This window comes from Arvicanthis niloticus, chromosome 2, assembly GCF_011762505.2.
Source record: "Arvicanthis niloticus isolate mArvNil1 chromosome 2, mArvNil1.pat.X, whole genome shotgun sequence".
In the NCBI taxonomy this organism is placed as follows: domain Eukaryota; kingdom Metazoa; phylum Chordata; class Mammalia; order Rodentia; family Muridae; genus Arvicanthis; species Arvicanthis niloticus.
The window spans coordinates 141,856,079-141,872,122 of NC_047659.1; the positions used below are offsets into that span (position 1 = coordinate 141,856,079).

At 51.5% G+C, this 16,044-nt stretch overlaps 1 protein-coding gene across 1 annotated transcript in view; it reads right to left on the reverse strand.

Moving 5' to 3' along the window:
• The window catches only part of Bmp7 (bone morphogenetic protein 7), a 72,962-nt gene that overhangs the window by 20,556 nt on the left and 36,362 nt on the right, over positions 1–16,044 (reverse strand). Inside the window, exon 3 of the mRNA XM_034495812.2 lies at positions 6,371–6,519. Within this exon, the coding sequence (XP_034351703.1) occupies positions 6,371–6,519 (149 nt within the window). The remainder of the gene's footprint in view (positions 1–6,370; positions 6,520–16,044) is intronic.

Genomic DNA, 16,044 nt, shown 5'->3' on the forward strand with positions numbered 1-16,044 from the left:
GACCTGAGCCTCTGTCTGATCTGCCCAGCTGACCCTAGCACAGCCCCTTACTACCCACTGTCCCCTCAAGTCTCTCCCCGACTAGGTCATTGGCACCCACATTTCTAAAAGGTGTTTCCATTGGAGAACTAGGGACCCAAGTCTGAGTCCCAAGTTTAGCACTGAGAGCCATGTGACTTAACCCCCTAGCTTCTGCCTCTGTCTCCTCATTTCTAGATGGCTGTTGGTGAAGGCTGGCCTCCAGGGACCGCTAGCCTCCCCCGGCAGGGTGACTGTGAGAATTAAGGACATCACAGTAATACAGACATCTGCCATTCGGGAACACAGAGGCAGGGCTGCCCCAGGGCTTAACACTTTCCATAAGCTCACCTTCTTCCTCCTCCCAGAAGAGGTAATGTTATCATGTCCATGGAGAACATGAAGGAACGGAGACACCAAGAGCTTTGCTGGGATGAAACCACATGACAGAAACCTGAGGAGCAGCAATGATGCCCCCAGGGACTATGGAACTGTCCTGCTTCCAGTAACTACAGGTGAACCAGAGCCTGGAGTGACACCAACTCAAAGTACAGGAGCCTGCACAGAGAGTCCCTCGCTTCTCTCCTATTCCACCCGACTCCCACCCCTACATCCAGCACCAGTCTGGTGTGCAGGATATGGCTGGCCAGGAACGGGAAAAAGAAGTCCATGGAGTTTGGGTAGAGGGAGCCAGCACCTCTCCTGTGGTCTTTTCTGCGTTAAAAACAGGGTCACCAGCCCTCCCCCCACCCCTACAGCATTCATCTATCCATCCTTCCCAATGCTGCATGCCTGTCTCTGGGAGCCAAGGTGTCCGGAGAGTATTGACTTCCGCCCCAACACACACACACACACACACACACACACACACACACACACACACACACACACACACGGAACCCAGCTGTGATGCTTTGGTGACTAATGGGGGGGTTGCAGCTGGAAGGAGGAATAACAGGCAAGCTTTGCACACCGCCTGGGTGGTCTGGGAAGGGCACCTCTGACCCAGGACCTCCCTCAGGGCCAGATGGAGGAAGTGAACATCTAGCATGCTGGGGACTCTGCAATTTGCCATCCAGTAGGGTCTGACATCAGGCCGAAAAACATTGGGCTTCCAGAAGGAACTCTGTGGTGTTGACGCCACACTCGGATGGAAGCAGATGTCCTTGAGCAGGGAGGGGAAACTGAGGCCTGGCAGGCAATCAGCTCCAAATTCTGGCCGCCACTAGACAGGTCTCCTCCATTCAGGAAGCGTGGCCTCAAGCTTTGGAGGTCTTGATTTACTTTTAGAGTCAGGGTGAGGACTGGTAATCTGCCTCCTCGGACCCTGGTACCACCCTGAGCTTGACTTCCGCAGGAACTTCCAAAACATCACGTTCCCAGGGTGGGCACAGAGGACTCTGCTGCCAGCTCAAGGCCCAGGACACAGTAGCTGCTGGTCACACTGACTTCCCAGTGGGCCCTGTGAGCCTTTTACCTTTACCCACGTGGTTGCAGGAGGGGAGTCTTTGTCAGCCGGTTCTCTACATAAGCAGGGTGTCCTCAGCATGGGGTATGCGGGGTCACAGTGTTGTTGTTACCTAGCCAGACCCCAAGGTGCCCAAGAAGACAATCATGAGACACCCTCAGGGACTTGCTGTTGGTGCGTGCAGATGGGACCTGTGCACCCAGGTGACTCTAATGGACCTCTCACTGGAGACCAAGGGATAGGGAAAACTGTGAACCTGAAGCTAGGAAGTGCCAGTCACCCCACCCTGTAGCACATCCCAGAAGTCCTCACTCACACAGCCAATAACTTCAGTGTATTTGTCTGGATGGTCTGAGGGCAGTTCTTCCCTGGCCCAGCGACCAATGAAAGGCCTTCCTGGACAGGTACGCCTTCTCTTCTGTGCCTTATCCAGGAAGCAGGGACAGAGCGAGCCTCGTTCTGACGGTACAAAATTACTTTAGCTACCAGCCTGACGGGCTGGAGAGGACTTCCGGATGAGCTGTTGATACTTGGAGCCCCGAGGGCTCTGTCATCTCGGTATCAGCTTCCTCTCCTGTGCTGTTTACTTAACTCAGCTGGTCTTCCTCATCTTTAGCAGAGGTGACCCCTTCCCTTCGAGGGGCACCTGTGGCCCCTCAGGAAGCACCGGCTGAGGGAGGCTGGTGCAGACCCAGCATCATAAGCTCCCCCCAGAAGTTATCTCTTTCCAAAGAGCCAATACACCCAGCTTGGCAGCTTATCGGGTGTCTGCCACAGCTATTCAACTCTGTAATTGGGGCTCAAGAGCTGCTGTGGACCACGGGTCAGATGGGCGTGACTGGTGCCACTAGACACATCTGTGGACGATGAAGGGGATATCACTTCTTGTGCCAAGCAGAGTTTTCTTCTGGTTTGCTGGAAATCATCTTAAAATATGAAGACTTGGGCTGGGGAGATGACTCGTGGGGTCAAGCGCTCACCAGCCAAGTGCAAGGACATGATTGGATTCCCAGCAACCACGTGTGAAGCCGAGCATGGAATGCCTGGGTAGCCTCAGCTACCCAGGGTTGGGGAAGTAGAGACAGGTAGATCCTTAAAGTTTACTGGGCAGCCTGTCTAGCCAATCAGTGAGCTCTGGATTGAGAGAGGAAGGGAGGAACCCTGTCCAAAAGAAAAAAATTAGGCGGAGAGAAAGAGAGATACAGGCTGGCAGCTGATCTTGACATCTGACTTCCACACGCCCATGTGAACATGTATCTGTGCACACCCACCCAGGTATGCCCACACCTACACACATGTGCACATTCACTCACACAGGAAAAAACAGGAAGACTAAAAAGTGACAAGAGCAACCTTCAAGCAGAGAGTAGTCACCAGGGTGACATTCATGTGGCATTCATTTACCAGCTCCTGATGTAGAGGACAGATCTCTGGAATTTTGGAACTTTCTAGGGACCTGGCTTCGTCTCAGGGGCCGGGAAAGGGTAAAGAGTTGGAGAGGAGGAGAAAGGGAACAGTCCAGAAAGCACAGAGTCATCCCAAACACTGGTCTACACTCAGCCTTGAACTTAGGTGAGCTTTCACAAAAAGAATGTTCTAGAAGGTGGGCAGGGTGGGGGCAAGATCAGGATTGTTCCAGTTCTCCACATCTTGCTCCCACAGCCCTGGGCTGTAGAAGAAAAAAAACGGGGTGGTGGGGGGGGATGCCTAAGCCAGACTGTCCTTTGTCATTCTCAAGATTCTAGCTAGGGTCCAGACTGAAGCCATGGCCTCTCACAGGAGGGGAAAGAGGTAAAGGCCAGAAACCACAGAGGAGAAAGTGATCATGTCTGCTCCTGTCAGGGGCCACAAGTATTAAGAAACCAAACTAAACTGCAGAGGTCTGGAATGGAACAGAAGACGACCACCAGAGGCCCAGGCAGACAAAAAAATAGGGCAAGGCGGCTCAGTCAGTGAAGGGCTTGCCTCTAAAGCACAGGACCTGACTTTGAGGACCACCCAGAACCCATGCAGAGAAAAAGCCGGGGGTGGGAAGGCAATATGGCTCAGAGGGTATAGGTGCTATCCACCAAGCCTAGCCAGCTGAGTTTGGAATCCACTCGGTAAGAGAGAGGAGACTTCTTCAAGTTGTTCTCTGACACACACACACACACACACACACACACACACACACACTCATGAGTACACAGATACACACACAACACGAAGGGGAAAAAAAAATCAAAGATTGTCAATTTTTGCAATGGGAAAGGCCACGCCTCTCAGGAGGAGAGAGATGCTACCAGACAAGGTGCCTCTGTCCTGTTGGGTCTTGAGTCAGGAAGGGCAGGTGTGAGAGCTCAAACCCATTACACCCCTGGAGGCATCTGGGGGGCATCAACACTGGGCAGATTGAAGATGTGACTGCAAGCAGCACAGCCAGGGTCGAGTTAGGACGTGAGCTTTACTCGCTCAGCGGAAAAGGGCCGGAAAAGGAGTGCTCCTCACTCCACTCCCATTTGCAAGAGGAGAAACGATCAGGTCTCCAATGCTCACAGTGGTAGTGACAGTCACAGTTTATTCAGACCACATCTAAGCTCAGACTACTCACAGCGTGGTCCAGGAACCAGCACCCAGCATCCTGGGGAGCAGAAGAGGCTGTCATGGAAGACAAGCTTTCCCACACTCCAAACCTATTCAACTTGAATCTTCAGTTTAAAAGGTGCCCAGGGAAATCCTCTGGGAGGCACACATATGCCAGGATACATGTGTGGAAGACACCTTGCGTGAATTTCTCTCCTACTCTACGGGGCTCACGGATTAAATTCAGTCAGCTTAGTGGTAAGTGTCCCCATCCCTCTCGATGTCCCCACTGAGACACAATTTTAAATCTCTCCCCATACCAACTCCTGAAATCCTCTGACAACACCATGGCCACACCCCTTACCACCTGCATGTTGCAGACAAGCGTGCCAAGATTCCGACAGGTCCAAAGTCGCAGACTGAGAGGAGGCAGGGCTTTAGACACTAACGATGTGTGGTTATAAAACACACCTTAAAATGAACTAGAAAGCTCTTTAATAGCTGATAGGACCAGATACGTTGCCACCTGAACACTGTGGTAGTTTGAATGAGAAATGTCCTCCATAGTCTTTGACATTTAAACACTTAGTCCCCTGTTGGTGGCACTGTTTAGGGGGCAGGTGAGTCGGTGCAGCCTTGCTGGAGGAAGTAAGTCACCGGGGTGGGCTATGAGAGTAAAAGGCCTCTTCTACTTCTGCCTCGCTGTTCCATGGTTTCGGTTTGAAGGTGTGAGCTCTCTCTGCCGCTGTCGCTACGCCTGCTGTCTGCGGTCCTCACCATCAAGGACGCTGAGCCTCGGGGACTGTAAGCCAAAATAAACTTCCTTTTCGATAAGTCACCTTGGCCATGGTGTCTTATCACATCGACAGGAAAGTAATTAAGACCCACACCATCCTTTGTGTGAGAGGCAAAGCAGATGGTCAGAATCTATAGTAAGTTCTTAAGCATCCAGAGGGCATCCCTGTAAAGGTACCCAGGAGTGCTGAGTGGGAGTCGCCTCTGGGAAGTGGAACTCAGAACCTGGGGCAAAGGACACTAGGGGAAACACTTTACTGTGACACACTTCCATCCTGTTGACTATGGGGGAACAAGTAATTCCTGTTCCCAAACAAATGAAGACAAAGTGCTTTCCTCCCTCACACCCCAAAACTGGTGGAAAGGGAGCTGGAAAGATGGCTGAGAGCACTTCTTGCTTCTGATGCTTTGTATGCTCTCTGCCCAGGGAGGGACACTATTAGGAGGTGTGGCCCTGTTAGAGTAGGTGTGGCCTTGTTGGAGTAGGTGTGGCCTTGTTGGAGTAGGTGTGGCCTTGTTGGAGTAGGTGTGGCCTTGTTGGAGTAGGTATGGCCTTGTTGGAGTAGGTGTGTCACTGTGGGCATGGGCTTTAAGACCCTCATCCTAACTGCCTAAAAGCAGTGTTCTGCTAGCAGCCTTCAGATGAAGATGTAGAACTCTCAGCTCCACCTGCACCATGCCTGCCTGGATGCTGCCATGTTCTGCCTTGATGATAATGGACTGAACCTCCGAACCTGTAAGCCAGCCCCAGTTAAATGTTGTCCTTAGAGGCGTTGCCTTGGCCATGGTGTCTGTTCACAGCAGTAACTAAGACACTGCTCCTGTGGAAGACCCAAGTCCAGTTCTCAGGATGCACATCACTCATCTCACAGTGCCCGGTGAGGCCAATCCCAAGGGATCTGATGCTCGCTTCTTGCTCTGAGGTCACCTTCAGTCATGTGCAAACACCCCCCCCCCCCACACACACACACACAGACATACACATGGGAGGATGAGAGGGAGGGAAACACATCAGGAAGGTCCAGCTAAGAATGGCAACTCAGACCACTAACGTGTCTTCAGTGCTCCAATCTCCCCACATAGAGAGCATCTGGCAATGTCTGAAGACTTAGAAGGTTGGGGATGCCAGCAACCCTGATCCATTTTCCAGGAGGCCAGGAGCCAAAAACCTGGCTGGCACGCCCTGCTGCTCTGAGTGTATTATGTCACCTCAGGGCTCTAGCCTTGTGACATTCTCATGCAGCAGGTCTCAGCTGACCCAAGATTCTGCATGTCTAACACGACTGCACCCCTGCTGATGCTGTGAGCAGCAAGGCCATCTCTGGCCCAGTTTGCCCAACTCCCAGTCTTCTTGTGTAAGCTGCAAGAGGATGCACTGGATTTAGGTGAGAAACCAGAGTATTGAGGCTGGCTGAGATGGGGGGAGGCAGCCGACAAGACAAGCTTATGGACTGCTGCTGAGGCCCCTTCTGAAGCCCGGGGTATGAGGTTGCCCTGGGACTAGAGGTGTTAGTGTCTGGGACTCACCATCCAGGGTCTCCACGGAGAGCTGTAGGCCCAGGTTGTGCCGAGGGTTGACCACCCAGTGGTTGCTGGTGGCGGTGATGTCAAACACCAACCAGCCTTCCTCAGAAGCCCAGATGGTGCGGCTGTCCAGCAAGAAAAGGTCCGACTCCCTGGAGAGTGGAGACACAGAGACACAGGCTCAGGGTTAGGTAGGTCACAGCTCAGCTACACTGCCAGCCCAACAGCTGACAGACAGGAGAAGCTCTGTGTAACACATCAAGCGGGGGCTGGGCACCTGTCCTCTACACACAGACTTGTCAGCAAAGGACATAGGCACATGACCTCTTAGCTGTGATGAAGAAAGTATAGAATTTCTAGAATTTCCAGGAATAGGGAATTGACACAGGCCATTTCACTGTATGTCAGGGGACCCCAGCAGGACACAGGAGAGGCAAGTATTATACAACCTGCAAGTTTCTGGGGCAGAAGATAATACCAACAAGGTCATGCACCACGTGTCTGGCACCATGCCAAGAGCTACATGCACCCTGCTGAAGATGGAAGGAGGCTGGCTAGCTGGCTGAGGATTGGAGCAATGGATGGATTTATGGAGAGAAGATGGATGGGTTGATGCGTAGATGGATAGGTCAAGTGAGTAAATGAACAGACAGATGAAAGATGGAAGGGTGGGTGGGTAGGTAAGTAAGTGGGTAGATGAGAGATGGATAGGGAATAGATAAGTGGATGAGCAGTGGATTGTGGGTGTGTGGATGGATGGATGGATGGATGGATGGATGGTGAGCACATGGACAGATAAACGGATATGTAGGTGGATAGGTGGATAAATGGAGAGATGAACTGATAAAGATTGAGACAGAGGATGGATAGATGATATATGGATGGGTGAATGATGGATGGATGGATGGATGGATGGATGGATGGATGGATGGATGATGATAGGTGGATGATGGATGGATGGATGGATGGGTAGATGGATGGATGATAGATGGATGATGGATGGATGATGGATAGATGGATGGATGGATAGATGGATGGATGGATGATGGATGGATGGATGATGGATGAGTGGATGGATGGATGGATGGATGGTGGATGAGTGGATGGATGGATGATGGATGAGTGGATGGGGGTGATGGTTGGATGAGGGTGATGGATGTATAGGTATGTGGAACAGGATGGGTAGATGAACACCACACCACCCTTGCATATAATATATAAAGTATTCAAAACAGCTCTTGTGAGTTTTTAGTTATTGAGACTCAGTTTCAACATTCTGAGCCCTTCGGTGGCCAAAGTTACTGAAGCCCGCATGTTGTGTTGGGCACTGAGGCAGTGATGTTCCTCTCCAACCTGGGCCCTTCCCAGGGCCCCTCACAGCTGCCATCATCCCTGGGGTTACCACCTTCCCAGGAACAGGGAAACATTTTCACTGTTCATACACAAAGCCCTCAGATATGGCGACTGCTGGTTGAGCACAGTGCACTGGCTTGGCTCCGGGGAAGAAAACTCAGGCAGCTTCCTGTCACCAGATCCTCCCAACAACCTGTGAGTTGGGGATCCTGGCCACACTACAGGGGAGATCTCTGTGGCTAGGACTGAGATGCAGAAGGCAGGCCTGGCGGGACTTTCTCTAAACTCCTAGAGCCTTTGACAAATCAGACTCATTGCTGTGTGTTCCACTAAGAGCAGCCGGAGCCAACACCAGATGCCAGTCTGAAGAGTCTCCAGTTGGTCCCAGTCCCCTCCTCCTACTAAACTGCTGGCCTTTCCCAGTCATCGGGTCCATGTGTCTCAGAGGTCTCCAAGTTCTCTCCTTGCTGGAAGCCATAACGCCTTATGCTGCCACCAGGCTCATCAACACACCCAAGTGGGGAAGCCAAGCTGTACCTAGACACGTAGTCAGTGTTTTTAACCTGTCTCCACTTAGAATCCACCAGCATTGCTCTGGGAATTTAATAGTCACTCAGAAACCAAACATAGACATGACCAGACTCAGACAGCTAGCACCAAGGCAGGTGTGAGGGGACCAATTGTCTCATGGGTCAAAGTCACCAAAGGACAGAGAACCTAGGTGGCCTAGACAAGTCACATGCCCAGGCTTGGGGGTGGGGGCCAAGCAAGGGACTCCAGACAAGGACAACATCACCAGGACCATAGGTGGAAATGTGGGTGGTCCCGATGCACACTCCCCACATCTAATTTAGAAAATGTTGAATTACATCATTGCTCCAGCTGGAGAGTCATGCCTCATTCCAAACTCACGTTGAAAGTTAATCCATAATGTGACAATATTAAGAGAGGAGCTTTCCAAGCCGAAGAAGATGGGACTAGACCAATCCTTGTGTGAGGTTTCCAAGGAAAGAATTTGAGCCCCTTTGTACTTTCCCGGCTTCCACTGTGTGAGGACCAAGCAACAAGGCGCCATCTTGAAACAGAATAACGTTTACCAGATCCACTTCCCACTAGCACCTTGACCTCCAGCCTCCACAGCTATGAACACAGTTTCTGGTCTTGTAACTTTCCCAGTCTTGGGAAATTTATTACAGCATCATAAACAAACTAAGATGCTACAAATTCTCATCTTAAACCAGGAAACCAGACACCAGGGAAGAGCCTATATTGTCCCTTAGGGGGTCTTCAGATCTGCAGTAGTTTGTCCTCTCCGTGACTTATTACGGAGGCAAGAAAGCTTCGTTAGGGCCACATGGAGTTTGAAAGACCCTAAGTTAGACTCTGAAGCCCAAATAATATTAATACTCTGAGTAATAATAACAACCTATTCTTCAAGATCCATTTACTTCTCCTACCTGGAGGCCCCTTTAGAGGTGACTTCAGAACTTGTTTGGGGGGATATCTTACAGAGCTTTCAAAGCCACACTCAGGGAAATCTGGCTGGTTTCATCTCCAGTTTGCCTGATGGCGCCCCTGACCCTGGGTTGCTCCCTGGACTGAAGCAGCTCGCTACTCTGATAGACGGTGGATTGAAGATGTCACTCCAAGTCAACTGGGGACATCTGCTCCAAGCACGAGTTGAGAAACCAGGGTGGCAACACTGTTGGGAATATCAGATGTGCAGGGAGAGGGGAGCAGATGCTGGAATGGGAAACGATGCCTGTGACTGGGGGGACACAGGCTTTCCTGCCCATGAATACTAAGCCTTTCATGAAAGGCCAGGACACTGAGGCCAAATGAAGTGACTCATCCCCGGATCGCCAAGAAGGCGGACAATCCCTCTTGCCATCTCTGTTGGCAGCCTATCCCAGGCATGCACAGAGGAGCCACACCTTATCTGAAGAGACAGTGGGGGATGGAGGTATAGAGATACCTCACCAGATCAGATGCAGGACCACGGGAGAGGGACAGCAGGTACCCACTCAACAGCATTTTCTCAACTGTGTGGAAAAGTGGATTCCTGGCCCTATTCGTAGCACGGCAAAGGAACTCAGAGAGCCATGAATGGGCCTCCAGGACATTCTTCATTACCTAGAGCACAACAGCTGTCTGCCCAGCCCAGGTTGAGAGAAGAGGTGGGGAACCCACAAGTGCTGGGCCCCAAGGAACAGACATGCATTCATGTATCGTCACCCCTCCTGAAGCCTGGGTACTTTCCAAGCCTGGCACTCTGAACTTTCCCCAGCCCTCAGTCATGTCAGATGTCACTTTCACGTTGGGCATGGTGGCACACGTCTGTAGTCCCAGCACCCGGGAGGCCAACACAGGACAGCTACGGGTCTGATCTATGTAAGTTCAGGCAGCAGATACAGTTTCCATTTCACACATGGGCACGGGGACATGGTGCCATTGCTCCAGGGCAAGCTTTATACATGGTGGAACTAGGTGTGGCGTAGGAAATCTAATTTAAGAACCTCTATCCCTAAGCCTTGTCCCCATCCCCTGACCCCTAGGTCACATCTCAGCAGGGAGGGGGGGATGTTAGATCCTGCATGGTGTCTGCCATTCTCTGCACTGTGTGGGACAGAGACATTGCCAGAGGAGGGTGGGATCCAGGTGGTTGTGGGTCTCTCTGTTAATCTCCATCTACTGCAACAAGAAGATTTTCCGATGAGGGCTGAGAGATGCTCTATCTTTTTAAATGTATAAAACTCAAGGGTGAGGGTGTACGATACTTGGCACAGCGCCCCCTGCAGGAATAACTTTCTGAAGTCTACAGCCCTCACACAGGAAGCCTGCTTGGGCTCTTTGGGCTCTAGGAGGTGGGAGCCTCAACTCATCTGACGTCCTCTGGGCTGCATGGTAGCACGTGCATGTGTGCACGCGCGCGCGCACACACACACACAGCATCAAGACACAGAAGGTCACCTTTTCCCCTCCAGAAACCCAGGCTTCCCTAGAGCCCCGCTCTGAACGGTGTGAACCTGGACTGACCCTGATGCAGGCACTGGGATGTTAATAATTAACCTGGCTGTGGACTGCAAGCTGCTGGGTCCAGGGCACCTCCTCCCAAGGAAACCTGTGAACTGCAGAAACCTAACCCTGGAGGGGAAGTGGGTGGAGCTGCCCTCCACACACACACATCAGGAATCTCAACACACCCTCCCCTGGAAAGTTCTACCACCATGGAAAGTGGGTATTTTAAATCTCCAGAGTGGGAGGATGGAGTGTCCTGTCTGGGACTTCTGACTACGCTGATGCTATTTCGAGTCTGCAAACCCCAGGAACCTTCAACCATTCCCTTGGGGATGCCTGCAAGTCCTCATATCAAGACTACCAAGGATAGTCTTTTTCTTGAAGAAAAAAAAAAAAGACTCAAGGGGCCCTCTGGAAAGTCTGAGGGCACTCAACCACAAGTGAAGGCCTATTTCAGAACCCAGTCCCCACCTTGGGGAACATACCTTATTTGATTCCTGCCAGAGGGTCTAGCACCCAGGGTCTTGAGGGTCCAGAAGGACCTTGAAGTTCCTGCAAGACATCTTAGTTGCAGCTGAAAATGGGGAGTGTTTATATCAATGCAGCTGATGGTGGCTGGAAGGGAGGGAGACTCTGGTGGTTCCCACAGTCGTAAAGAGAAGTGATTAAAAGTGTTAGGAGCCATGCTGCGTTTGCTGAAGTAGCTATACGCTCGCCATTATAAGATGCGCTGGCTTCCTGTTCCTGGTTCTTCTTGGCCTTGGTGTCTGCAGCTGTGCGCACTCGTAGGCGCAAATTTTCCCGCTGAAAGTACTATCAGTGGATATGTAAATGAGACCCCAGTCTGTAAGCCAATGAGGACAGATCATGTCTCTTTGATAGTATATAAGTCAGAACATTCTGGGGCTTGGGGTCCTTCCTTTGTTCTCCATCTTGCATCCTTCTAACTAAAGAGCTGTAACAATAAAAGACGCTGTCAGAAGAATCTTGAGTGTGATGTGCTCCTTATCGGCGAGGTAGCGTGTCGCATAAAAGTGTTCTCAAAGTCACACATGGTGATGTAGGCCTACAATCTTAACTACTAGGACAATTTCAAGTTCAAGGCTGGCCTGTGCGATCTGGGAAGACTCTACCTCAAAATGAAAATGAGAGGGAGGGGGGATTGGGTTGTGTGTGGGGCGGGGGAGGCATAGCTCAGTAGTAAAGTACACACTTAACAGACTCCCCGCCCTGAATTCAAGCTTCAAAATTGAGGGGGCTCCCCAATATCACAGCCTGAGACTCAGCTGGAGCTCCTCCAGGGGCCCTCAGGCACAGTGTATCACCTGCAGGGACTCTCGGGCAGAGCCCACCACCTGCAGGGACTCTCAGGCATAACTTGCCACCTGCAAGGTCCAAAGTCACCACCAAGTCATCCTTAGTAAAAGGAGACAGTGGAGAATCATACATCAACATGCTGTGACTCTTGGCAGAACACCCTCAACCACTTCTAGAAGCCAGAAGACAACCAGACATCTGGTGTCTTCCTCTGTGATATGTATGCCATTTTAGTTTTGTAATAGGATCTCTCTGTGAACTTGGAGCCTCGTGTTCGGGGTTGCCCAGACCAGCTAGCAGCAAAAGTCCCAGGATCCACCTGTCTCTGCCCTCCACAGTGGGATCATAGATTCACATCACTGTGCCGCCTTTAAAACAGAACAAACAAACAAAAACAAAGAAGCAGAGTCTCCCTGTGTAGCCCAGGCTGCCCTCAAATTCAGAGATCCACCTGCATCTACCTACTGAATGCTGGGATTAAGAGAGGGTCTACTTGCCCAGCACGTCCTAGCTTTCCTGTGTGTGATGAGCGTCCAGATCCATCCAGGTCTTTATGCTTATACATTGAGGACTTTATCCGCTAAGCCATGTCCTCAGCCCTAGAGTTTGTATTTTAAGCCATTAAATGTGTGGTCCCTTGTTACAGCAACCCAGTCAGCATCAGCATCAAGGGACACCTCCCCCCCACCACATGCCTATGCCAGAGCTGGGGAAAAAGGCAGCCAGAATGGGGTCTGAGGACCACAGGACATACAAATTGGGGGGCCAGAATACTAAGAAAGCATCTAGAAGGAAAGATCTATAAACAAGCAATGAAAAAGCACAAGGCCTGGTGGGAAAGAGACTCAAGGGGACACCTCAGAAGGGCAAGAGGAGACCGAACGGAACCAGTTAGACCAGTATAGACAAGAGGGTTGGCACACGTGTTTCTGACAGAAGGGACAGAGAGGGCCACACATGAGATGAGACCAGTGAGGAGAGAGTGCAGGTAGCTGTGGGTACACAGGTAGCTGGGGCCACAGCCTGCAGGCTTCTGCCCACTGTGAGTCAGTTGCTAAGTGCTGGAAAATGGCGAGCATGCTGGGGAGCAGAATCTTTGCCAGTTATCCCCCTCACCCTCTAAACCTTCCACACCTTCATTCTGCTGGGCAAGATGCGGGGGCAGAGAGGGAGAGAGAGAGGCAGGGAACAGAGCGAACAAGCATTCCCAGGCTAGCATGATGTCATGTGGGTAGAGCCCTCATGAGTCAGGAGAGAAGGCACTTGGATGGTGTACCTGGAGCCAGCCCAGCACGCACACTCCGGGCTGTGGGGAGGCCCAGAAGGCAGATCAAAGTCCTGAGGCGAAGTTGGCCCTGCAGTGTCGGGTCACCAGGCGCCTGGAGCTGCCCACCTCAGCGTTAGGAAATGTTCTGCTTTTCCGACAAGGACCTAAATGGTCCTGGCGTCCCTGAGACTGGGCGGATGAAGTCAGAGAGGCCGATTCTTTTTATAAACCACTTTCTGGAGGCCTTACATATCCAGGAAGACCAAAATTAAGTCGTTTGGGAGAAAGGTGGAAAACAGATGAAAAGCCACAACCCCTCCTACCACAGACTGAGCTGGGGCCACCCACGGCCTTCCCATGCACCCCAGGACTGGCAGGCTGCCCACGGAGGAAGCCCACCAGGCATTCACGGAGGGCCCGGGACATCCTGCACAGAGACCAGAAGAAGGGAACAAGAGGCCATTTATTCTCAGGGCTTCAAGAGCCTGTCTGCAAGAAGATGGGTATGGAACGTACCAGGGTCCCCAAGAGTGTCTCGTTAGCAGAGGGCCAAAGGCTGACAGACCTTGCTGTGAAATATGCATGCTAACCTTCAGAGATGTCATACCGCACATAGATACAGTAAAGGCTCTGAGGGGCCTCAAGATGGTTCAGTGGCTTAAGGGGCTTGCCACCAAGCATGATGACTTGAGTTTGATCCCCAGGACCCACACAGTTGGAAGGAAGCAAGTTCTTCCGTTTGTCCTCTGGTCATACACACACAAACACACCCAACAAATATATAAATACACAAAATGGATATGTATGTTAAAAAAATCGAAAGAAAAAGAGCGAAAGTTTCTCTCTGAATTTCACAAGTGTCCCCAGATATAGACTGGATTCCCAATTCCCTGGGACCTTTGATAACTGGTCCTACTCTGAGCCCCTTGGCAGCTGACCCCCAAATCCCAGGGTGATCACCCACATTGACTAAGGAGAGACTCTGGGTATCTTCTCCCACCTCCTGCAGAGACCCTGGCTGTTGTAGACATGGAAACTGGGGGCAGAGGGGCTGCCCATTCACTCTACTTGGTGAAATCCACTTGGACACAGTGCAAGGACTGAGCCACACTGTTCATCCGGTGACACATCGAGCATCATCACAGTGAGACCTTGGGAGGCCCCCTCAAGAAACTATGGGGAGCCTTGTGGAGCTTCTGAGTCAGCTCCGTGTCCCCTTGATGGACCCCTGACGGCTGCGGGTGGTGCAAAGGCGGATCTTTCCAGACTTGCGCTGGTCGCCAGCATTTCCTGCAGCCTCCGGCTCTAGCCTGAAATAGGGCAAGGAAACCTCACTCTCCTCACGGATGCTCAAGGCATCAAGAAGCCCACACTGACAGCTTTCCTGCTGCATCACCCTTCCAACCTTAAGGAAAAAAAGAACCACAGACAGACTGTTTTAAGATTCCAAAACCCAAAGGCCAAAAGAGGAAGGGAGTGTGGTGCAGTAAGAAAATGAACTTGACGTTGGTGGTGCATGGAGCTTCAGACAGAAGCAAGGTGATGCCACACCTGTGGAAGGCAGGCTGCGCCCTGCCCGGAGACCCTCTGTTGTGTAGACAGTCCATTCACCTTATGAAGTTCCCACCACTCAGAGTGTGAACTGAGGCTGTTGAGAGCGCAAACCTTATTTTTGCAAGACAAAACTCCTTGTGGTCCGGACAACCCAAACCACGGGGGCACAGACCGATAAACAACTGATTTATGCAAATGAGATATTACCAGCTATCAAGTAATCAAATTAAGTCAAGAGCATGTGGACATGAAGATGTATCAAAACCACCTGAGAGAGCTGAGGAGACGAACCAGTTGGTAAAGTTACCTTGCAGAAGCACTGGGATTGGGGCTCAATTTCCCAGCACCTGTGTACAAGCTGAGGCGTGTTCTTATAATACCAGCACTGAGAGGTAAAGATACTCAGATCCCTGGGGCTCACCAGATGCCCAGGCTAGCCTATGTAGTGAGCTGCAGGCCAATGAAAAACTTTATGTCAAAATACCAAGACAAGGTGGATGGTACCTGTGGTTGTCCTGGCTTCGACATACAAGTACACACATGCACACCTACACACAAAACCATATCAGAGTTAACAGGCCCATTAGTTTATCAGGTATATAAGGCCAACAGACAATACACCTGCCTCATCTGGACCATGCTAAGTGAGGGGCACCTGGGCCAGCGAGATGGCTCAGCGGGCAACTGTATTTGCCTCCAGGCCTAATGACCAGGTGTGAAGACCACAGTATCCTTAGTGGCTTAAGGTACTTGCCACCAAGCATGATGACCTGAGTCTGATCCCTGGGACCCACAGAGGAGGCGAGAACTGTGGCCAGAGGCCACAAACAACACTGTTTACTAGCCTGTGGCATTTCAGAAATGTGGTGACCAGGGCAAGTCTGGAAAGATCCGCCTCTGGGCCACCAGCCGCAGACAGAGGCCCATCAAGCAGACACTGGGCTGACTCACAAGCCCCACAGTGCTCCCCACAATTTCTTGCAGGGGGGATACTCCCAAGGTGTCAGTCTCACTGTGATGTTCGATGTGTCACCGGCTAAACAGTGTGGCTCGGTAATTGCACTGTGTCCAATCTCACCAAGGGGTGGGGGGGTGAGCAGACAGACAACCCCCCCACCCCAGTCTCCAAGTCTACAGCACCAGCCAGTGGCTTAAGTACCCTCACACC